The 24,515-nt window shown below is 41.6% G+C and overlaps 1 protein-coding gene and 1 long non-coding RNA gene across 2 annotated transcripts; one reads left to right on the top strand and one right to left on the bottom strand.

Moving 5' to 3' along the window:
- Window positions 1–52: 52 nt before the first annotated feature.
- On the bottom strand, window positions 53–1,955 carry LOC122457868. Its single transcript, XR_006277551.1, has 2 exons — window positions 1,687–1,955; window positions 53–1,560 (listed from the first exon to the last, which is right to left on the bottom strand). It is a non-coding gene; the product is annotated as an uncharacterized LOC122457868 (long non-coding RNA).
- Window positions 1,956–3,206: 1,251 nt separating this feature from the next.
- Window positions 3,207–23,031, top strand: THAP12 (THAP domain containing 12). Its single transcript, XM_038375101.2, is given in 5 exon segments — window positions 3,207–3,458; window positions 15,531–15,651; window positions 18,660–18,767; window positions 19,816–19,873; window positions 20,164–23,031. Coding segments are annotated over 5 exon segments (2,325 nt in total). The 5' UTR covers window positions 3,207–3,369; the 3' UTR covers window positions 22,113–23,031.
- The last annotated feature ends 1,484 nt before the right edge of the window (window positions 23,032–24,515 follow it).

The raw sequence follows: 24,515 nt of genomic DNA, 5'->3' as shown, positions 1-24,515 counted from the left end.
CCCGCTTCACTAAGTAAATACATATTCAGGAGTGTGTCCCAAATCCCTTTTCTCCTGTCTTTATTTCATTGACTTACCCTCGCTATTGAAACTAAACACACATCACTCTAGAAAATCCACAAGGGAAACAAGTAGAGGAGGTAATACAGTTAAGTTTTGGCCCTGATCTCAGATATCCATAACAGCATCTTGTAAAAGTGTCTGTTACATGAACACAGTAGTTAATTTTGCAAGGTACATAGCAATGCATGACCCTTTGTCTCTGAGGCTAACATCAAATTCTTAGGCAACAGTAACAACAAAATAATATAAATCCTTCAGATTTATTTTAATTTAATTAAGATTTAATTTCCCTCAGTATAGGAAAGAACATAGTTGCATACCCTGAGTGAAGGGATTGGCAGGAAAGCAAGGCTGAAACAACTATGATAAACTAAATAATTTCCATGATCAGCACACTGTAAGTGGCACGTGCTCTAAGGCAGGGGTTCTCAATCTTTTTCTTTCTGAAAAGGTTGAGAACATGCTGTAAAAACTCCAGGGCCCATCTGTGCCACAACTACAGAAACAAAACTGAGCTCTAAGATGTCTGTCTGGTGGCTACACTGAACCTTATCCCAGAGCCCCATGTTTTCTGCATATAAAAGCTAGAGCCAGCGTTGAGGGGTAGCAAGCAGGGCAATTGCCCGGGGCCTGACGCCATAGGGGCCCCTGTGAAGCTAAGTTGCTCAGGCTTCTGCTTCAGCCCGGGTGGTGGGGCTCAGGGCCCTGGACTTCACTCCCATGTGGTGGGCTTCTGCTTTCTGCCCTGGGCCCAAGCAAGTCTAACACTGGTCCTGCCTGGCGGACCTCCTGAAACCTGCTTGCAGTCCCTGGTTGAGAACCACCACTCTAAAGCATATGGTTTAGAGGGCAGTAGGCCCAGATCCTCAAAGGTATTTAGGCTCTTAACTTCCATCAGATCCCTGAGGCTCCTAAATATCTTTAAGGATCTGGGCCTAGAAGTCAAAGCTTCTTCATAAGGAATATTACTATGAAGAAACAACTTTTTGACCCACTCACACTTTGGTTTTTTGGTTGTTTATTAGAAACCAGTCTAAAGGAAGCTTAATTAATTCTTTATTTTTAGAGAAAAAACATCCTTTAAAATGTCTCAATTAAGCTTTTTTTCATACTTCTTGGAAGACTCTTCCATAGACTAACCGATTTCCAAGTCAGAACATTTGTCTGATGTTCAGTTTAAATATCTCTTCTTAACTTCAGTTCATTACACATACAGCACCCTGAACAATCCGTGTCCTTCATTGGAATTTACACCTTTCAAATGCTATGGTCACCATGCAGAGGTGGATGTAAGCTCCCAGTTCAATGGGTGCATGGCACTGCCCCCTCCTTGCCCCAGCGATGGGGCACCAACCACCTGCAGCAGGACGTTCCCTCTTGGTACTGCAACCCTGATCCAGCATCGTGCTGAAAGGAGGCCTGGGGGAGGATAGGCTGCAGAGTGAGCCCTCCCCGCGCTCACCCCACAGCGTTGGCGCCTGTCCTGCTGGGCTGGGCCTGGCTCCCCACTCCAGGCACGGGGACTCTGATGGAGGATTGGTTGGGCCAACCTGAGTGGTGCTGCAACTGCAGGAACCAGGCTGCAATGCACAGAGCAGCGAGCCAGGCCCAGCCCAACTGGACAAGAGCCACTGCTGCAGGGTTTGCTCTTCAGCATCCCCTTCAGCCCAGGGCTCACCTCCACACTGGATTTAGGGTTGTGGTGTAGTTGGTACTGCTGTGGGTGATCAGTGCCCCCAGAGCTGGGCCCAGACCGTTGCGGAGTCGCCACTGCAGGATTTCTGTGGGTACCATTGCATCTGTTAGCACCCTAATAGAGCTAAAGCCACCTGTTACCATGTCTATTGACTTCAGATCATTATTTAGCTGAGCTACACATATCATCCCCTTTGTCTTTTTTGCAAAAAGAAAAGGAGTACTTTTGGCACCTTAGAGACAGGTGCCAAAAGTACTCCTTTTCTTTTTGCGAATACAGACTAACACGGCTGCTACTCTGAAATTTGTCTTTTTTGTTACTTTTCTCTAAATTCTCTCCATTTTGTTTCTGTCAAGAAGCCCAGATCTGAAATCTGTATTACACATTTAGTCTCAAGAATAGCATAGGGGGATTTACCTCTCTGCTGTGTGATGTGATGCCTCTATTTATGAAGTCCAAAATTACACAGCTTTTTTTGCACACTGTATTGCATTGCCTACTGAGACAAAAGCACTGTTAAGGCTACTTGATCTCTTGGGAGTAGTCAGTTGATACATGCAACTACCCACCAAGGTTCAACTTTCAGTATTTTGCAGTTCAAGGGGACAGTAATGATCTTTAATAGCCTGAACAGTCTGGAATCCTATTAGCCAAGGACTGTCCCTCTCTCTCAGTTCATCACCTTGGTCACTCTTGCAAATGGCCGTACCGTAGAAGTCTCCAGGAATGGCAGCCGTTTTTTTCGCTACTTTGGAATTCACTACCTTGAATGGGCCAACAAAATGAGACGTGAAACTTAAGGCATGGCATAGGAATCATTTTTGTTTTGACTTCTTCTTTTTTTTTTTTTTTTTTAAAAACTTGAATAGGAAAAAAAGGCAAAGGCCATTACATTTTATGACGCCAAATTTATAACAGCGGGAGTTACTTGCAAGGCAATACTCTACGTTTAAACTGAGCGGGTTACTTGTCCAAATCAAGTTCCTCAAACACACAGGTGGGGCTTGTAACAGTGGGTGGTAGGGCCAAGGGAGAGCGGAGCTTAGACACCCCCCTGACAACTCGGGCACCAGCTGTGGCAGACGATACAGTAGTTACAGCTTCTCTGCCTCAAGCATGGGCCGCAGCCCTTCTATAGGGCTAGCTGCATTCTCCCAGCTCAGCCCATCTCCTGCCCATCTAAACCCGGCCCTCTGGGCTAGGCAGCAGCTGAGAGGCTGCGCTACTCTAGCAGCCTCCCTCCGACCCCAGCCAGGACCGACTATCTCGCCACCCTCCCCCGCGCCTAGTCTGCGCATGCGCGCCCCTGTCCGCTCGCTGCCCGCCGGGTGGCGGGAACACAGGAGCGCTGTGCCAACACGGGCTCTCGGAGACAGCGCATGCGCACCCCGCATCTCCTCCGGGGCGGCCGTTGCGGCTCGCGGCGCATGCGCGCCACCGCGCCGTCGGGCGTGGGGCATTGTGGGAAGGAGGCGGCTCTGTCCCGGCGGAGGGTGGCGGTGAATCCTCCCGGCCGCTCACAGCAGTGTAGAGCCGCTTCCCCCCCCCCCCCACCCCCGCGGCCGGAGGGAGCGCGGATTTAAAGGGGCAGAGACCCCGGCACGGGGACCATGCCGAACTTCTGCGCGGCTCCCAACTGCACCCGCAAGAGCACCCAGTCCGACCTGGCCTTCTTCCGCTTCCCCCGGGACCCGGTCAGGTGAGACCCACGGGCGGCCCCGCTCCGGCCTGGCCGCGGCCCCCGCCTGCGGGCCCGGCCCGGCCCGGCCCGGCCGAGAGGAGACCCCGGGAGCGCCCGGCCGGAGCTGCCTCCCTCCCATTCTGGGGCCGCTCCTCACCTGGGAGCGGGGCCGGGCCGGGCCCTCCCCGCCAGGGCGCCGTGTGGGGAGGGACGGGCTGGCGCCTTCCCCGCTCGCCCGAGGACTCGGGAGGCCTCGCGCACTGCTCCCGGGGGGCGGGGCTCCAGGCCACCCTCCGCCGGCCTGTGGCTGGGAGGCGGACGGGCGGCTGCGCAGACTCGTCCTGAGGGCGGCGGGGGGGGGGGGGGGCGAGTCTCCTGGGGTGAGTGACGGGCGCGCGGGGAGAGCGCGTGGCTGAAAGAGCGGGGGGGAGGGGGCAGAGCCAGCGAGCGGGGGAGCGCTGGAGGTGGATGGAGGGGTGAGGAGGGCAGAGGCCCGGCGTGGGAGCGTGAGGCGGGGGTACGAGAGTGAGATAAAAGCAAGGAGGAGTCCGGTGCATCCGATGCACTGAGCTGTAGCTCACGAAAGCTTATGCTCAAATAAATGTGTTAGTCTCGAAGGTGCCACAAGTTCTCCTGTTCTTTTTGCGGATACAGACTAACACGGCTGCTACTCTGAAACCTTAAAGACTAACAGACTTATTTGGGCACAAGCTTTCGTGGGTGAAAACCCCACTTCTTTAGCTGCATGGCGTCAGATAGGAGGGGGAAGGTGATAGTCATGAGCTACCCCCCCCCCCCGCAAGAGCTCCCGTGTGAAAGAGCTAGACACAGGCTCCTTTGTGAAACACAGATACAGGCTCCCCAGAAGCATTTAACTTCATTTAACTCCCTAGTTGTGGATCTTGGTACCAGTGAGCTGTGCACTTCAAAGGCCGATGTTCGTTTTCTCTAGCCTTAATTTTCACTGATTTGGGTTCTCTCTCTCTTCTTGGTTGCTTGCTTGGGCCTCATTTTCAGAGGAGTTGCAACTCTAGGTGATTTCAGTGGGAATTATGGATGCTCAGCACTTCTGAAAATCAGTCCTAGCCTGTCCCAAGTTGAGCGCTCCATAACTCAAGTACTCGAAGGCAATGGTCACTTTTGAAAATGTGGTTCTAAGGGAGGTTGTCAAACTTGCCCAGTTGAATATGATGCTGTCTACTTAAACTAGGGTGGTCAAAGTGCATTCCACTCATCATATACAGCCTGCAGAATTCTGTAATGCAATCTGGAAAATCTACCCTTTAATATACTGGAAGAGTTGGCTTCTTGAATCAACAGTCCTCTGCCTGCTGAGGGCACATCATCTCTACAGTCTGCCCCTTGACTCAAGATGGAATAGTGCTTGTTGAGACCCATCATCTCTGCGGACTACATTTTCCTACTAAATTACAAAGCTGGCTGCAATTTCTGCAAAATGGAGGAGATTTGGTGCTGTCTGTTGAGTTGCACTGTTAATTTGCCAGGAGCCATTGTTGCAAGGTCTGGATGATGACAGGTTGAAAAAGCACATGTGCAATACAGCTTTATATATATATATATATATATATATATATAGTGTCTGTGTATCTTCCCCAAATTCACTAAATCATACACATTTTTTGATTGCTGGCTATTGAGTGGCAGTTCGAGATGGATACTCTCTGTGTTGGCAGTATAGACGTTTTTGAAAAACATACAATTTAGCTGGATAGTATGCCTGTTAGAAGTAAAAAGAAAAGGAGTACTTGTGGCAACTTAGAGAAAATTTATTAGAGCATAGCTTTCGTGAGCTACAGCTCACTGCATCGGAGGCATCCGATGATGAGCTGTAGCTCACGAAGCTTATGCTCTAATAAATGTAGTCTCTAAGGCCACAAGTACTCCTTTTCTTTTGCGAATACAGCGACCACGGCTGCTCCTGAAACCTGTTAGAAAGTATATGTGTTAATGTGTTTGAATATATTTCAAATTAATACACTACCCTTTGCAGTTTTTGTTTCCATGAAAGTTTCAGTGTTTGAAGTCCCTTAGAAAAAAAACTATATTGTATCTCAACCTAATGTGTCCATATCCATTCCTGTTTTAAAGCAGACACATGTAAAAAATTAAATGCATTAGTTTGCTTTAAGTTGAAAGCTTGTTATGTGTATCTTGGTTGCTGCACTTACATCCTTTTTGTACTCAGGTGAATGTAATCATAGATATGAATGTAACTGTAGGTGTTTTTGGCACATTCTGCGTACAGTGCGATAAACTAAGTACTAACTACATTTTATTGCAAATCTGTTTGTTCTAAAATAGCTGATCTTCATGATTTTTTGCCTGTTCATCTTGAGTTGTTTGTACTGTGCCTAGAAGAAAGAATAATGAGGACAGCTGTCCTCCCATTTGCACAATTATAAGAAAAGGGGCTAAATATTATTGTGATGGGGGGGATTTCCTTTGAGAACTGTGGTCTTTGGAAACAAATGTAGTAATATAGGACCCAAATCTGCAAAAACTCAGGCATGTGCTTAACTTGACATTCTGTGTGTAATCTCACTGAGGTAAAGAAGAGTACTTGCTTTGTGTAAAATCAAGCAAATATATACGTTTTTTGCATCATCAGGATTATAAGTATTTGAGCTGAGTCTTGATAGTCTAATTGAAAAGTGATAGGAAGAGGCTGGAAAAGGATTTTAGTCTAATACATTAAAATTACAGAGTTACTTACCATATTTTTTGTGGAGTGTCTATAATTATCCCCTTCATAAGAATATTTGTTTCATGCTTCAGATTTTCCTCTTATCTTCCACTCAATACTTTAGCACTTAAGAAAGGCATACAACAATTATGTGACCCACTCAGAAAACTGGGAGGTAGGTAGTGTATCATGCAAGTATTACATAGAGGTAGTTCTCAAAAGTTTCTATTTTTTCTGAAACCTATACAGTTCTGCTTTGGTCACATTTTTCATTTTAATTATATTTAATATTTATATAATGCTTCCAAGTCATAGAATCATAGAAATGTAGGGCTGGAAGGGACCTTAAGAGGTCATCTATAGCCCTCTTCCTGACGCAGGACCAAGTATATCCAGACCATTCCTCCCTTGGAAGTCCTTTTTTGTAATTATCAAGTAATTGGAATAAATTCATTTTGTTTTATCACTCTCTTTTTATTGCTAAAGCAACTTTGTTCAGAGGTTCCCAGATTGGTCTTTAGACTAGTGGTTTTCAAACTTTTTTGGGGGGGGACCCAGTTGAAGAAAACTGTTGATGCCCGTGACCCAACTGAGCTGGGGATGAGAGGTTTGGAATGTGGGAGGGGCTCAGTGCTGGAGCAGAGGGTTGGGATGTGGGGGTGAGGGCTGCGGAGTGGAGCTGGGAATGAGAGGTTCAGGGTGTGGGAGGGAGCTTTGGGTTGGGGGACGGGGTCTGGGGGGAGGCTGGGGATGAGGGGTTTGGGGTGCAGAAGGGGTTCTGGGTTTGGGGGGAGCTCAGGGCTGGGACAGGGGATTGGGGCACGGACTTACCTCTGGTGGCTTCCAGTGGTGCAGCTGGGGTGCAGAGGCCTGTCTTGGCACCGTGAACCACACTGCGCCCCGGAAGCAGCCAGCAAAAGTTCTGACACCTAGGCGGAGGCTCACGAGTGGCTCCGTGCGGCTCTCGCCTGCAGGCACCACCACCCCCAGCTCCCATTGGCCGATTCCCGGCCAGTGGGAGTGCGGATCTGGTGCTCGGAGCGGGGGCAGCGCACGGAACCCTGTGGCCCCCCTGCCTAGAAGCCAGACCCGCTGGCTGCTTCCGGGGTTCAGTGCGGTGTCGGAACAGGTAAGCACTAGTCTGCCTTAGCTGGGCAGCGCCACTGACAGGACTTTTAATGTCCCGGTTGGTGCTGCTGATCAGAGCTGCTAGGGTCCCTGGGTGCTGAGCAAGGCGATCCAGTGCCTTACATGCCACTACCCAGTACTGAATCACGACCCGAACTTTGAAAAACAGTGCTTTAGAGCACTTATTGGCCTCTGGCAGAATGGTTGAAAATCAACGATTTTTTTTTTTAAAGTGGGGGTTTTTTTAGTTTAAATTTATAATTTATTCCTTTAAACCTGTTCAAAATGAAATCTGAATTTAATACAAAATATGTTAAGGCCTAGACTTGTATTCTCTCAAAACATTTAAATAAAAAATAAATAGGCTGAATCCATGAACCTCTATCAAAAACTTTGAGTTAACAGGTGCTTTTCTATATAAAGAAAGAATTGGGGAAAAACATTTCACTTTTGAGGTCAAGCTTTATAAATGTGGCACAGTATGTCATGCATTCTATTAAGATCTTGTTTTGTTTTAATAAAAAACACAAAATAGCATATCAGATTGTTTAAATTTCAGTTACCATCCTAAAGCAGTTTGACACAAATTGTGAGTAATGCTGTGAGTTTGTCACGGACTCTGTGACTTCTGCAGTGGCCAGTATGATTGGCTTCGGGGCTGCCCAAACAGCTCAGGCAGCCCCTGGGCCAGTTGCACTGGCCATTGCCTATCCCACCCCAACAGCAGCAGGATGAGTTTGGGTGTGGGAGGAGGTTGAGTTTGGGTGTGAGAGTTGAAGTGTGGGAAGGGGTAAGGGCTCTGGGTGGTGCTTACCTTTGGGGGGGCTCCCCTGAAGCAGCAACATGTCCCTCCTTCAGCTCCTAGCTCTGTGTGCTGCCTCCACCTGCAGGCACAGCTCCTGCAGCTCCTATTGGCTGTTGTTCCCGGCCAATGGGAGCTGGCAGAGCTAGGAGCTTAGGGAGGGACATGTTGCTGCTTCTGAGAAGCTGGATAGTGAGCCTGCCACCCCCCAAGACTGCCCCCTCCCAGCACCTGTGCTGCCCCCTGGAGCTCCCTCCCCCAGCACCCATGGCACTCCCAAGATTTAGTCAGGGGTATGGTACAAGTCATGGTCGGGTCACAGTAACGGGCGTGAATTTTTGTTTACTGCCCGTGACCTGTCCATGACTTTTACTAAAAATACCCTTGACTAAAACGTAGCCTTAATTATGAGTAAAAGTAATAATTAACAATTTATTATTCGCCATTTTCTAAGGTACTAAAAATCTACAGTTAATAAGAATCTGAAAATATTAAGCTATATCATTTTTAAATGTGTATGTAGTGTACCCTCTTACGTTGCAAAAAGATGTACTAAATCTAAAGTAAAGGCGCTATTTTGTTGTAAATGAACTTGTTTTAATGGTTGTATCAACCAGTGCGAATGCACCTTTTTTTTTTTTTTTTTTTTTAGAAAATAACAAGTACAAATGGAAAGATGATTTAATTGAGGCTTCCACTTGGTGATTTCAATCAATCATGCACCTTGTCAGTGGAGAGCTGACTTGGCAGTTACAACTAGCTCTACTCCCTCTTTCCACCTGCGAGAAACAGAACAGCTCGAAAAGGGAGAAGGAATGAAAAGTGAAAGTGGACAGTGTCCTTAATTTAAAAACCTAAGACACTTGCTACATTAACAGACATTTTTTAAAAACCAGTAACGTCAGTAATTACATTGATTGTACTTGCTTAACATATATGTAAGCAATGGCTGTAGTTGCTTCAGTAAGGATATTTATGTGGTTCCAAATGAGATGGGAGGTGATCCATGGGACAGTCTTTCTGTTTGTGACTCCTTACTGTTCTTCGTAGCAGACACGCTATGGCTTTAGATGAGGTGTAAGCAATAGGAAAAGAAGAACTCCTAAATAAAGGATTCTGTTTTCGTGCTAATAAGGCAAGAGAAGCAGAATGGATTGATGTAAGTAAATTAGTTATTTGAATAATTAGTTTTAATCTTGTTTTTGAATTTGTACTCTTTTTAGTTATTTTCCTAAAGCAAGGTTGATTCTCACTGGTTGGTAACTGTTAAAACACATTTGTCTTGCTTCTAAATATAGCCTTTATACTAAATTTGGTACTACCACCAGTTAACCAGGAGAATAAACTATAGCTATACATTTAAGCAATTGTATATCTTCACATAAATTTAGTCAAATTAATTCATCAGAAAATGGCGAATAATACACTTATTTACTGGATAATTATTCTTTTTAGTTATAATTTGTGTCAAGCTCTATTTGGATGGAAATTTGGAATTCAGTTGCAAACGCACACAAAAAAATTTTGAAAATTGTTTTTGTTTAAATTAAAACTACCTGGGATGTACTGGATACTTTTTTCTTCTTTATCAAAACATATTTTACATTTAAAATTATCTGTTTATTAAAAAGAGAACGTAGGCAGTGACTTTAACTGATTGTATCCTCTTACCACTAGTTCTTAGCTTGTATCCTCTCACAACTAGTTCTTATTTGAAGATTGGAATTGGGGAAAACCAAGCTTTCCTGATCTTTCAACTTCCAATCAGTTTCTTAACTTTCAGTGACCTGGTCATTGAATTGAATTAGATGTGTAAACTGAAATGAAGAAAATATTCTCTCCATCTGCAGAAGAGTTTGCTGTCAAAACCTGATTTAGTGTTTCAACAAAATTTGATACCAAGTGTTTTAGGCAAATATGTATAACTTAACACCATTTTTATTTTATTTAAATGGTTTTAATAGATTATGGTAAATTAAGACATAGGTTATTAAAATTTAATTTTAAATCATTTTAAAAAGAAAATTGTTTTAATTGATTTTTATTCACCCTGTAGAGAAATAATTTATACTTCATCCGTCAGTAGAACGTTTTCTAAATAAAATGGTCTTTCACTCTTTTATGAGATGTCATCAGATATTTAAAACAATCCTTTTAAAGATCCATGATTGAAGAAGAGGTTCTGAAATCATAGAGCTAAAAAGAGTGGTAATCAAAACAGCAGTGCAAACTTTTGCAGTAGGACTGGTCTTGTTCTGTGCCAATGAAGCATTTACAAAACAAATGCTGCATGATTACAGATGTACCAGTGACCATCTATGTCTATTTGCTGCATGAATTGTCTGGTACCACTTGGTTTAACAGATTTCTGTACTAAGTTACTGATTGCTTTCTTTTGAACTTGAAAGAAAGTTTTGCATTTTCTGGCATCACCTAAAATGTTTGGTTTTGCCATGTTTCCATAGTGGTATATAAATGAGCTACTTAGTGAAAGTATCAATACAAAATTTCTCCATTCTGCTAAAACAAGCACTTTTTTAAAATTAATTGCTGTTTTGGGAGATACACTGTCATAGGTGTGCTGTGTAGTTACTGGGTGTTTGAGTTCTAGGCTTCTGCTGTGTATTTTTCCTGTTTTGGTTCCTCAGAGTTAGCCAGTTCTATTTGAGACTAAGGTTTTCTCTCCGTGGAATAGAGAATGCATGCTTTAAACCTCTTGTATCTGAACCAAAAGTTACTGCACAAGACCGACATCATTCTTCTGACTGAATACAGGACGGGAACAGGATACCTTAGTGCTGAAGTGGAAGTAGGCAGTGACTGTAGGATCTGCCAATTCTGCTTCTCTTCACCCCCATACCTCCTGCAAGTCAGTTTATTAAAAGAAGTGTGTGTATAACACCATAGATTGCACATAACATTTCTTTCACATTCTTTACACCTTCCACTGGTATGTCACCAATCTATTGCACCTACAGCATGTATGAAACTTGAAACTGCTACAGACACTGTGGTCCAAAAAGAGAGCAAACCTAATTGTCATTCTCATTCAGCCTAATAAATCTAAGTCTTTTGGGCTCAGTGACAGAAACTTCAAATTTCACATGCACAAAACAGCCAAACTTTTGGACCTCTCATTCTGTAATTTATAAAGTAGAGTGAGGATGGAAGGATGAATTGGTTGAATCTGGGAGGGTCCTGAGGATAAGAGAAGTCAGCAGCGATAAGGATATTTCTCATTGCACTTTGAACTAAAGATCCTTAGCTTGTATGCCATTTTTTTATTAGTTATCTTGCAACATGTTTGTTAATATTTTCCCCTCCTTTCCCCCAATTTTGCAAAAAGTACACTTTTCTTAACAAGGACTCTGTATTTACTTTTTGAAATTGTCAATTGTAAATGCAGAGCAAGGATCTGAGGGGTTTTTGTTTTGTTTTTTTTTTTTACAGTGGACTGAAGATTTTATTTTTAATAGCTGAATGGATTTCAGTAGTGAATAGACTGAGGTAGGATGCAGTGAATTTTAGTAAAATTGTATATATTTTGTTTGTAAATCTCTACACACCCTTCCTATAACTTTTTGGAGAAGGGAATGTGTCTTCTATGTTTGTAGGAAGGACAATCAGTCCCATGACCACTGGGGACCAGAATACAAGCAATAACTTTTTAAAAGAGCTCAGACTAAGTGTGAAATTTGAGCTCTGCTTAAAACTTTTGGGGAGTGGTTAGAAGTTGGATCAGTTGAAGTAAAATTGTCCCTGGAAAATGAGAGTTGTAATGAAAGTTCCTTCTGAGTTACTGCTATAGTGTCTGTCATAATGCTGTAATTCTATATAGTCATCTGTGGTCCTCTTTGATTTTGTTTAGATTGGAGCATACGTCAGGGAGGAGTTGGTGGATATAGAACACCTAATTATATGATTATTATAGTGACCCAGTTATTACTCTTGTATGGGAGTTGTGTAGGTTTTCAGGAATCATATTGTATCTCAAAGGCTGAATATAAGAATGGCCATACTGGGTCGGACCAGTGGTCCATTTAGCCCAGTATCCTATCTTCCGATAGTGGCCAATGCCAGGTACTTCAGAGGGAATGAACAGAACAGGTAATCATCAAGTGATCCATCCCCCGTCACCCATTCCCAACTTCTGGCAAACAGAGGCCAGGGACACTTCAGAGCAGGGGTGGCCAACCTGAGCCTGAGAAGGAGCCAGAATTTACCAGTGTACATGGCCAAAGAGCCACAGTAATACGTCAGCAGCCTGCCATCACCTGCCCCCAGCACCTCCCACCTGCCATCAGCCCTGCTGATCAGCATCTTCCCGCACCTCCTGCCCACTGTGATCAGCTGTTTCATGGCATCAGGAGGCTGGGGGTGGGGTGGGGGGAGGAGAGGGGTGAGGGGACGGGGGCCTTTAGGGAAGGGGTGGAATAGGGGCAGGGCCTGGGGCAGAGCCGGAGGTTCAGCAGTGAGCACTTCCCAGCACACTGAAGAGTTGGCGCCTGTAGCTCCAGCCCCAGAGTTGGCACCTATGCAAGGAGCCACATATTAACTTCTGACGAGCCACATGTGGGCCACTCCTGCTTCAGAGCATGGCTTGCATGCCTGACTAAACTGGCTAATAGCCATTGGTGGACCTATCTTCCAGGAACTTACTTAGTTCTATTTTGAATCCTGTTACAGTCTTGGCCTTCACAACATCCTCTGGCAAAGAGTTCCACAGGTTGACTGTGCATTGTGTGAAAAAATACTTCCTTTTGTTTGTTTTAAACCTGCTGCCCATTAATTTTATTTGGTGACCCCTAGTTCTTGTGTTATGAGAAGGAGTAAATAACACTTCCTTATTTACTTTCTCCACACCAGTCATGATTTTATAGACCTCTGTCATATCCCCCCCCTTAGTCGTCTCTTTTCCAAGCTGAAAAGTCCCAGTCTTCTGATATGGAAACTGTTCCATACCCCTAATTTTTGTTGCCCTTCTCTGTACTTTTTCCAATACATCTTTTTTGAGATGGAGTGACCAAATCTGCACGCAGTATTCGAAATGTGGGTGTACCATGGATTTATATAGAGCAGTAGTTCTCAACAAGGGGTCTGGAGCCCACTAGGGGGCCTCAAGCTGACTTCAGGAGGGCCTCCAAGCAGGGCCAGCATTAGACTTGCTGGGGCCCAGGGCAGAAAGCTGAAGTCCCACTGCGTGGGCTGAAGCCCAAGTCCCCGAGCCCTGCCACTTCAGGTTGAAGCTGAAGCCTGAGTAATGTAGCTTCATGGGGGCTCCTGTGCCATGGGGCCCCAGGCAATTGCCTGGCTTGCTATCCCGTAACACCACCCTGGCTTTTATATGCTGAAAACTGCTTACTGCGGCACAGGTGGGCCATGGAGTTTTTATGGCATGTTGGGGTAGCCTCAGAAAGAAAAAGGTTGAGAACCCCTGATATAGAGGCAATACGATAGTTGCTGTCTCCTTATCTGTCCCTTTCCTAATGATTCCCAACATTCGGTTAGATTTTTGACTGCTGCTGCACATTGAGTGAATGTTTTCAGAGGACTATCCACAGTGACTCCAAGATCTTTCTTGAATGGTAACAGCTAATTTAGATCCCCGTCATTTTATATGTTTAGTTGGGATTATGTTTTCAAATGTGCATTACTTTGCATTTATCAACATTGAATTTCATCTGCCATTTTGTTTCCCGGTCACCCAGTTTTGTGAGATCCCTTTGTATCTTCGCCATCTGGACTTAACTATCTAGAGTAGTTTTGTATCATTTGCAGATTTTTGCCACCTCACTGTTTACCCTTTTTCCAGATCACTTACGAATATGTTGAACAGCACTGATCCCAGTACAGACCCCTGGGGGACAACACTATTTACCTCTCTCCATTCTGAAAACTGACCAATTATTCCTACCCTTTGTTTCCTATCTTTTAAGCAGTTACTGATCCATGAGCAGATCTTCCCTCTTATCCCATGTCAGCTTATCTTGCTGAAGAGCCTTTGGTGAGGGACCTTGTCAAAGGCCTTCTGAAAATCTAAGTACACTATATTCACTTGATCACCCTTGTCCACATGCTTGTTGACCCCCTCAGAGAATTTTAGTAGATTGGCAAGGCATGATTTCCCTTTACAAAAAACATGTTGACTCTTCCCCAACAAATTATGTTCATCTATGTGCCTGACAGTTCTGTTATTTACTATAGTTTCAACCAGTTTGCCTGGTACTGATAATTGGCTTCTGTGGTGTCATGCAGTGAAGACTTCATAATACCAATAAGCATATATCTATAGATAATATTCCTTCCATAGGTTTCAGAGTAGCAGCCGTGTTAGTCTGTGTTCGCAAAAAGAAAAGGAGTACTTGTGGCACCTTAGAGACTAACAAATGCATCCGATAAAGTGAGTGAAGCTCACGAAAGCTTATGCTCAAATAAATTTGTTAGTCTCTAAGGTGCCACAAGTACTCCTTCCATTGAATTCTATTTGTTGGTAGTGTCATTTTTTTTAGAAAATAATAAGATATTGTAATAGCTGCCAGAAATGGTTGATTTAATGACATTTTTCTGAGGGACATGCACAAATGAAATAGCAGATGAGCATCATTATAGTAATTTTGCACTCAGTCTTGTGCATGTGCTGGTTCAAAAAATCTTTGGCAAAGACTTAATTAAATATATCCATTGGGATAAATGGAAAGCCAACTAATATGTTTATATCATTTGCTCCTTAACATGTCTTATGCATAAGAGAAAATACTGTCTTCCAGATTTAAAAGGGGTCTTATTAAGAGCAAGACTTCTTCCAAGTCCTATGATATGTGGCACAAAAGTAAGCAAGGTTCTTGAGATGGCACAAAACCAAACCTTTTATAATATATATAGTGTATGTCTATTGAAGATTTATTTCAAACTGAGATGATTCTCTGGTTTGCCTGTCTTCTACTTTAGTGTTCAAAGATCCATTGTAAATGTATAGCTTTGCCCTTGGAGATCACCAAGAAGAAAAATACTCTCAATTGTATTTTTGTGTCCAAAAATCTACTTTTTAAAAACTTGTCAGATTTATAAGAGAGGAGGGAAATGGTTTTTCTTCAGGAATAAAATGTTAGCATGTCTTCACTCATGAACAACTGCACATTAACCATTGTGCTTCTGAGGTGTAGTTAGAAAAATATTGCTTAGAGGAAAGATTGAAATATTTAAGCATCTGAGGTGGTGTTAAAAGTGGGTAAAAAGAGAAAAGCAAATTTTTACAATGGTTCAAACAGGAACATGTTGGGGTTCTCCACCCCCCCCTTGTAATCCCTCCAAACCCACCTGAAAATGAATAAAAGGCTAATTTCAAACATTAATGTAAAAAAATGTTGTTTATGGTGACTGTCTTAGAAATTATTGGGGGCTTTTTTGTTTAAACTTAAACTATTAAAGTAACTAAAGTTTTGTGTTTTACATGCAGATGTCAGAGGTGGGTGGAGAACTGTCGAAGGGCAGATTTAGAAGATAAAACTCCAGATCAGCTGAACAAGCACTACAGATTATGTGCCAAACACTTTGAGACCTCTATGATATGTAGAAGCGTAAGTAAAGGCAACTAAATATCTATTTCACATTGTGTAAAATGTACCTAAGTTCATCTTCCTGCTTTAAACATTAACCTTAGGATCAAGAAGTCTTTTTCTATTTTTTTTTTTTTTTTTTTTTTTTTTAAATAGAGATTCATGTCTTTATCAAAGGGAAATTTTTAAAGTGAAGATAACGGTATCACTCCTAATTTTATGTAGTATCTTTAGCTAACGGAGTGACATCTTAACTGTTCCCATGACAGTGGGAAATAGGATCATGGGTTTTGCAGCGAACTTAAATCTGTGGGCAGAATTCTATTTCTTGATTTTTAGTGCATGACTCATAGAATCATAGAAAAATAGGGTTGGAAGAGACCTCAGGAGGTCATCTAGTCCAATCCCCTGCTCAAAGCAGGACCAACACCAACTAAATCATCCAGCCAGGGCTTTGTCAAGCCGGGCCTTCAAAACCTCTAAGGATGGAGATTCTACTACCTCCCTAGGTAACCCATTCCAATGCTTTCACCACCCTCCTAGTGAAATAGTGTTTCCTAATATCCAACCTAAACCTCCCCCACTGCAACTTGAGACCGTTGCTTCTTGTTCCATCATCTTCACTACTGAGAACAGCCAAGCTCCATTCTCTTTGAAACCCCCTTCAGGCAGTTGAAGACTGCTATCAAATCCCCCCTCACTCTTCTCTTCTGCAGACTAATAACCCCCGTTCCCTCAGCCTCTCCTCGTAAGTTATGTACCCCAGCCCCCTAATCATTTTTGTGTGCTGTCCACTGGACTCGCTCCAATTTGTCCACATCCCTTCTGTAGTGGGGGACCAAAACGGATGCAATACTCCAGATGTGGCCTCACCAGTGCCGAATAGAGGAGAATAATCACTTTCCTCGATCTGCTGGCAGTGCTCCTACTAATACAGCCCAATATGCTGTTGGCTTCTTGGCAACGAGGGCACACTGCCGACTCATATCCTGCTTCTCATCCACTGTAATCCCCAAGTCCTTTTCTGCAGAACTGCTGCTTAGCCTGTAGCAATGCATGGGATTCTTCCTTCCTAAGTGCAGGGACTCTGCACTTGTCCTTGTTGAACCTCATAGATTTCTTTTGGCCCAATCCTCTAATTTGTCTAGGTCACCCTGGACTCTATCCTTGCCCTCCAGCTTATCTACCTCTCCCCACAATTTAGTGTCATCTGCAAACTTGCTGAGGGTGCAATTAATCCCATCATCCAGATCATTGATAAAGATGTTGAACAAAATCGGCCCCAGGACCAACCCCTGGGGCACTCCGCTTGATACCTGCAGCCAACTAGACGTCGAGCCATTGAGCGCTACCCGTTGAGCCCAAAAGTCTAGCCATCTTTCTATCCACCTTATAGTCCATTCATCCAATCCATACTTTTTTAATTTGCTGGCAAGAATACTGTAGGAGATGGTACTAAAAGCTTTGCTAAAGTCAAGATCTATCATGTCCACCGCTTTCCCCATATCCACAGAGTCAGTTATCTCATCATAGAGGGTAATCGGGTTGGTCAGGCATGACTTGTCCTTGGTGAATCCATGTTGACTGTTCCTGATCATCTTCCTCTCCTCCAAGTGCTTCAAATGGATTCCTTCAGGACCTGCTCCATGATTTTGCCGGGGCTGAAGTGAGGCTGACCCATCTGTAGTTCCCCAGGTTCTCTTTCTTCCCTTTTTTTAAATATGGGCACTATATTTGCCTTTTTCCAATAGTCCGGGACCTCCCCCGATCACCACGAATTTTCAAAGATAATGGCCAATGGCTCTGCAATCACATCAGCCAACTCCCTCAGCACTCTTGGATGCATTAGATCTGGACCCATGGACTTGTGCACGTCCAGCTTTTCTAGATAGTCCTTAACCTATTCTTTCACCACTCACCTCCTCCCCATACTGTGTTGCCCAGTGCAGCAGTCTGGGAGCTGACCTTGTCTGTGAAGACCGAGGCAAAAAAAGCATTGAGTACTTCAGCTTTTTCCACCTCATCTGTCATTATGTTGCCTCCCCCATTCAGTAAGGGTCCCACACTTTCTCTGACCACTTCTTGTTGCTAACATACCTGTAGAAACCCTTCTTGTTACCCTTCGCATCCCTTGCCAGCTGCAACTCCAATTGTGCCTTGGCCTTCCTGATTACACCCCTGTATGCTCTAGCAATATTTTTATACTCCTCCCTAGTCATCTGTCCAAATTTCCACTTCTTGTAAGCTTCCTTTTTGAGTTTAAGCTCACCGAAGATTTCACTGTTAAGCCAAGCTGGTCGCCTGCCATATTTGCTATTCTATGTTTTAAATGGTCTTTCAACCACATAATGTTACTTAATATAAAAATATGCAGGACAGAGTTTTAGCTCTAGGAGTCAAAGCAGCTATCCGAGGAAAAAACTATTTTAGGGACTAATATGTAATCAAAATTGAAATTTCCTGAAGTTTAGTTTTGGCTTTAGATGATTTTTTTTTTTTAAAGTAATAATACATATTTGAGAGTGATCTGAGTCCAGTTGCTAGCAAAATATAATTAGCTTTGCTAGCTTATGTTTTTGCTATATAGAATACTGTACTTAAAGAGCATCTGATGCCTTATGCAAAACTGTGAAATATATTCTGTACAGGAAATATGAGCAGAAAGTTTTGGTTTTTTTTTAGTAGAGACATTTGTATGAAAAAAACTATGTAGAAAACTTCTGCTACAGCTTATTCTGCAATTTAAAATCATTTTTTGTTAAAATATTCCACTACAGCATCAAACAATCAAAGTGAAACTATCTGGAAACAGACCAGCCTAGCTTTAATGCCCAGGTAAAGTTCAGAATGACAGACTTCCAAATATAAATGGTAAAATGTAAGCCTAATCTTTGAAATTGTTGTTTTTAATAATTTTTGTACTGAGACACAGAACATTTTTAAAGGAAATTTCCTAGACATCTTTCCTAGACATTGGGCATCTTTTCCAAATTTCCTAGACATTGACCTAGACATCTTTCTCTTTACAGAGTCCTTACAGAACAGTTTTACGAGATAATGCTGTGCCAACTATATTTGACCTTACAAGTCACTTGAACAATCCACACAGCAGGCACAGAAAGAGAATAAAAGAGTTGGTATGTTTAAATTGAATTTTCTTGTACTAAAGCAGTAAAAGCAAGCAAGTGCAAATAAGAGATGCCCAAATAACAACAATATCTTGCACTTGTGTATCCTTCTGAGTGTCATTACGAAGAAAATATCGTAGTGGGCATTATTGGAAAATTTAAATACTAAAATCTTAAGCTAATATTATAATCTACTTATAGAATTAGGGAAGATCTAAGGAAATGAAAATAATAAAACGAAGTGTTGTTCAGAGCTGGTTTAGAAGAGACTTGATACTGATTATGGGTGCACTTCATAGATTTTCCACTGAAAATCTTGTAGTATGTGGATTTGCATGATCACCATTTTACCTTCTAACATTTTGAACTAGGCAGAATTCCAGAGTTGTGGGCTTTTGGTTTTTTTAAGTTCATTTTTGAACAATAGTGACCACCTTTTTAAATGCTTGAAATCAGAAGTAAGCAGCTTCTGCTGAAATAGCAGATTGCCAATGGCTCCATCGTATGCTTCACAGAGACCCTGTCTGCAGGTTTTGTGTGGCCTAAACGTTTGTGTAACAGAAATTAAGGGCTATAACATTTCTTAATTATAGTGGCATTTGCAAAACATTACAGCTGATTTCTAAAAAATTCTTTATAGTTTTGATAAGCCTATGTAATGATGATCAAATAAATCCTAGCAATTAGAATTGAAAAAGTTCTGCTAGTTAGTACATCTCCCTGCCAGAACAAAATTCTTCCATAACATTTTCTAGTTCTTTCAAAATTAAAACTGTACACTGTTTTTAATGATAGGGCTCCCTCCCACTTACTTTGGGGTACTGTTCCATTATGTGATAGATCAACACATCTTCAGATAGACTTGACATTATTGCTGTCACCTCACTGAGATATATCTGAAAACATTCAGATTCTTATGAATACATAGCACCTGTCTAATAAGTATTAGGACTCTGAAAACAGCTTTATTTAAAATTTTAGTAGCTAGTCTTGAAGTTCTTCAGCAATTTGAGACCATATGCCAGACAGTATCATAGCTTTTTTTTTCTTCCCCAAGAGTGAAGATGAAATAAGAACATTGAAGCAGCAAAAAGAGTAAGTGGCCAATATATTAAGTTTGAGTTCCTAGTGATGAATAGACTTTTAGGTATAGCACTAGTTTAGGCAAATAAGGTAGTATGAAATAAATTATTGTTAATTTGTACAGTAAGGATTGGTAAAACACTTTAATTCTGTTCAAAAATATTAACAAATAGTGTCCCGCACTGACACTGTTTAATTAAAATGTAAATACTATGGATTTTCCAGTCAGCAATTGTTTAAATATAGTTGTTGTGGGGGAAGTAAATGCTGCAAACTTTCTATATGAAAAAGTCTTAGGTTTGTGATGTCTTTTATTTTGTAGTTGATGAAGCCTTTGAACGGGAACAGGCAAATCAAGAGTTGAATGAGAGCAGTGCTCAGAAGACTGTTTCAGAAGAAGGAGGAGAAGAGCAAGAAGAAGAAGTTGTTCCTCTAACGCTGGAAGAGAGGGAAAACAAAGATTACCTTAAATCTTTATTTGAAATTTTGATCCTCATGGGCAAACAAAATATTCCTTTGGATGGCCATAATGCTAATGAACTTCCAGAAGGTATCTTCACCCCAGATAATTTTCAAGCTCTGTTGGAATGCAGAATAAATGCTGGAGATGAAGTTCTGAGAAAACGATTTGAGATGGCTGCAGTAAATCTGGAGTATTGTTCTAAAACTCAACAGAAACAGATGCTTGAGATCTGTGAGAGCTGTGTAAGAGAAGAGACGCTCAGGGAAGTAAGAGACTCCCACTTCTTTTCCATTGTCACTGATGAGGTAGTAGATATAGCAGGTGAGGAACATTTACCAGTGTTGGTGAGGTTTGTTGATGAGTCCCACAATCTGAGAGAAGAATTTGTAGGGTTTTTGCCTTATGAGGCAGATGCTGAAATTTTAGCTGTTAAGTTCCATACAACTATTATTGAAAAATGGGGTCTAAACATGGAGTACTGTCGAGGTCAAGCCTATATTGTCTCCAGTGGATTTGCTTCAAAAATGAAAATTGTAGCTACAAGACTCTTGGAAAAGTATCCACAAGCTGTGTACACGCTCTGTTCCTCTTGTGCTCTAAATGTATGGTTGGCAAAATCGGTCCCTGTTGTTGGCGTTTCTATTGCTCTAGGAACGATAGAAGAAGTTTGTTCGTTTTTTAATCAGTCACCACAGTTGTTAGCAGAACTGGACAATATAATCTCTGTTCTTTTTCAGAATAATGAGGAAAAGAGTAATGAACTGAAAGAGATTTGCCATTCTCAGTGGACAGGTAGACATGATACTTTTGAGATTTTAGTGGACCTAATGCAAGCACTGGTACTGTGCTTGGATGGTATAAGCAGTGATGTGTCTGTCAAGTGGAGTAACTTCATTGTTGGTCGAGCATTTGTACTTTCAAGCGCATTAACGGATTTTGACTTCATCGTCAATGTTGTAGTTCTGAAAAACATTCTGTCTTTTACAAGAGCCTTTGGAAAAAATCTCCAAGGCCAAACATCAGATGTGTTCTTTGCAGCCAGCAGCTTAACAGCAGTGTTGCATTCGCTGAATGAAGTGATGGAGAATATTGAAGTTTATCATGAATTTTGGTTTGAAGAAGCAACAAATTTGGCCACAAAGTTGGATGTACAAATTAAACTCCCTGGAAAATTTCGCAGGGCACAGCAAGGTAATTTGGACTCTGATGTAACATCAGAAAATTACTACAAAGAAGCACTTAGTGTTCCAACTGTAGAGCACATTATTCAGGAATTAAAAGATATATTCTCAGAACAACACCTAAGAGCTCTTAAATGTTTATCTTTAGTGCCCTCAGTCATGGGACAACTAAAATTTAATACATCTGAGGAACATCATGCTGATATGTATAAAAATGACCTACCTAATCCAGATACACTCTGTGCAGAACTTCATTGTTGGAGAATCAAATGGAAGCATAGAGGAAAAGATATAGAGCTTCCAGCTACCATTTATGAAGCGCTTCATTTGCCTGACATAAAGTTTTTCCCTAATGTGTATGCATTACTTAAAGTTCTGTGCATCCTTCCAGTGATGAAAGTGGAGAATGAGAAATATGAAGTGGGACGAAAGCGCTTGAAGGCATACCTGAAGAACACCTTGACAGAACAGAGGTCAAGCAACTTAGCTTTGCTTAACATAAACTTTGATATAAAACATGACTTGGATTTAATGGTGGACACCTACATCAAACTCTATCCAGACAAAGTAGAATTTCAAGAAGACTTTCTTCCCTCAAACAATTCAGAAGTAACTGAAGATGCTTAGAAAAAAAAAATCTTTAATCCGTTTGTTGAAACAGTTTTTCTGTTTAGACTTTAACATCAAGAGGAAAAACTATAAAATGTATGTAACCTACTTAATCATTGCAATTGTATTTCCATTTTAGACCTCAGATTGAACAAGCAGTGGCCAGTGACACAAGTTATGTTCTGTTGATCCACATTAAAGTGGAACAAAAACACCTTTGAAAATAAACCAGTGTGCTTCACAAAGACAGTACTCAAACTCTTCGTCTGATTTGACATGACTAGGTGCTCATTTTTGTTGTCATTTTGGAAAAGTAATTTATGATCTCTGTGGATCCTATGGGGTTGTTTCATAATTATGCATAAAAAAGTGCAGGAAAACAAGGTAGAATGAAATCCATTGCTTACCAGTTACTAGGATTTTTGGTTTATTTGGAATCTGTTTAAAAAATATGGAAATGGTATATTTGAATAACTTAGCGGAGAGTGAATTCTTCTATCACAGTCATCACACTGTGGACTGTTCTCCACATCAAGTGAATATTAATGAGTGTGAAAGTACGTTAAGATTTCAATGGAAGAGCTAACCTTTCGCAATCACCTGGTTGTATTGTTTACATTCCTTTGTGTGAGCCACACAACTATTTTTTCTTTTTAAGCTTTTAACAAGTATGAATTGAATATTAAATCTAAAATCCTGAAAGATGCTGACTGTAAAAATTATTCCATAAGCATCTAAACTTATTTGTTTTTGTCCTTACTGTTACACAAAAGTGTATCTATTGCCTCCATCGTTATTTGTAAACATACCCTGGAAAAATTAGAAATAAGTTTGTTGTTTGTCAAGAAGTGACTTGGAAAATATTGCTGTTATTTTTGGCACAAAGTAAACAATTTTGTATAGTTTTATTTCAATCTAAAATAAAATGTGAATTTGCGCTTTTTTTTTTTAAAGTAGTACTGATATTTATTAGTAAAGCAATGTTTCCTGGGGGGGGGGGGGGAGTGGTTTTTTTTTTTTTTATTAAGTGGTTTTTGTCTTATATTGTTCATACAATTCCATCCAGTGGCATTACATTAAAATGTTAGATGGGAGTAGATTTCAATTTCTTGTTAGTTTGGGAATGATGCATGTAGTATCACTTTTCATGTATACAGTACTCTTACATTGTGTAAGAGTTTTTAAAAAATGTCTTGTAGCATAGCTTTAAATATAACATTCTTCAGTATAAAAATACTTTATTTGAATGGGACATGTAGTAGTCTTTAAAAAATTATTAAAATGTAACTTTAGTTACTACACCTGAGATTCCCCTGGCCAGTTTCTATAGGTTTTTTTTACTTACGGTCACACTTAATTTCTTTTTAAAAAGAAATAAAAATGTTTCTCTCCCAAATTGCAGTGGGAAAGATTCCCACAAACAGGGAAAACTAACGATACATGAGACTATATATGAGACTATAACTATACATGTTTGTTTGTTTTTGTTTTTCCCCCCACCAAATGCATCTGATGAAGTAAGCTGTAGCTCACGAAAGCTTATGCTCTAATAAATTTGTTAGTCTCTAAGGTGCCACAAGTACTCCTTTTCTTTATACATGAGAAAGTGTGACACAATGTACATAGTGCTGTAAAACATACAAAGTGAAAAACATGGAGAAAGTAGCATTTTCCCATCGTAATCATTGTTGTAGGAATATTAAATCTCTCAAATCAATGCCAATACCATTGTTCCCAGTTTTGGCAGGCATTGCACCTGCCAACATCAGGTGAGACACTGCTGTGATCTGGGAGTACAAGAAGATCCTGGCTGCTCCGGACCTGCTGATACACCAAGACCTCAATTCACTGCCACTCTTGCATCTCAAATCCAGGAAGCCTTTCTGGCTCCATGTGTAAATGCTAAAGGATGCTAGCACTTGCTGGCTTGAATCGTGGGCCGTTTGTGATGTCCCAAACAAAGACTTGATTGAAGATCCAATGAAAAGTCCCAGTATTCTGCCTTCCTCATAGGCAGTGGACTGAACTCTGTCACATTCAGTCAATATATGGAAGGTGTAGATCTCTCCTCCACAAATGGAAAATCAGAGAATCACTAAATTGTGACTGTAGTAAGGTACAAACCATGCGACACATCACGGACAACTGCCCCCGTTCACACTTATAGTGGTGGCACAAGGGCTTTTTGTTTGATTGTTTTGTGTGTGTGTTTTGTAACTGATACTACTTATGAATTGGAACTTGCACAGAAAATCATGACACATTTTTGAAAACCTGTTGAACTTGGACCATCTCTGGTCTGACCCTTCCTCCTTTTTATTAATATGGGAAGGGCAAAATGATCATGTCCCGCAGGATGAACACCCCAAACTTACTTATCTTAATCTCCTTTAAAGAGCATTCCCAATTTTAGTTATTTGG

This window comes from Dermochelys coriacea, chromosome 1 (assembly GCF_009764565.3).
Source record: "Dermochelys coriacea isolate rDerCor1 chromosome 1, rDerCor1.pri.v4, whole genome shotgun sequence".
Classification (NCBI taxonomy): Eukaryota; Metazoa; Chordata; order Testudines; family Dermochelyidae; genus Dermochelys; species Dermochelys coriacea.
This window is presented reverse-complemented; position numbering and strand designations above follow the sequence as displayed.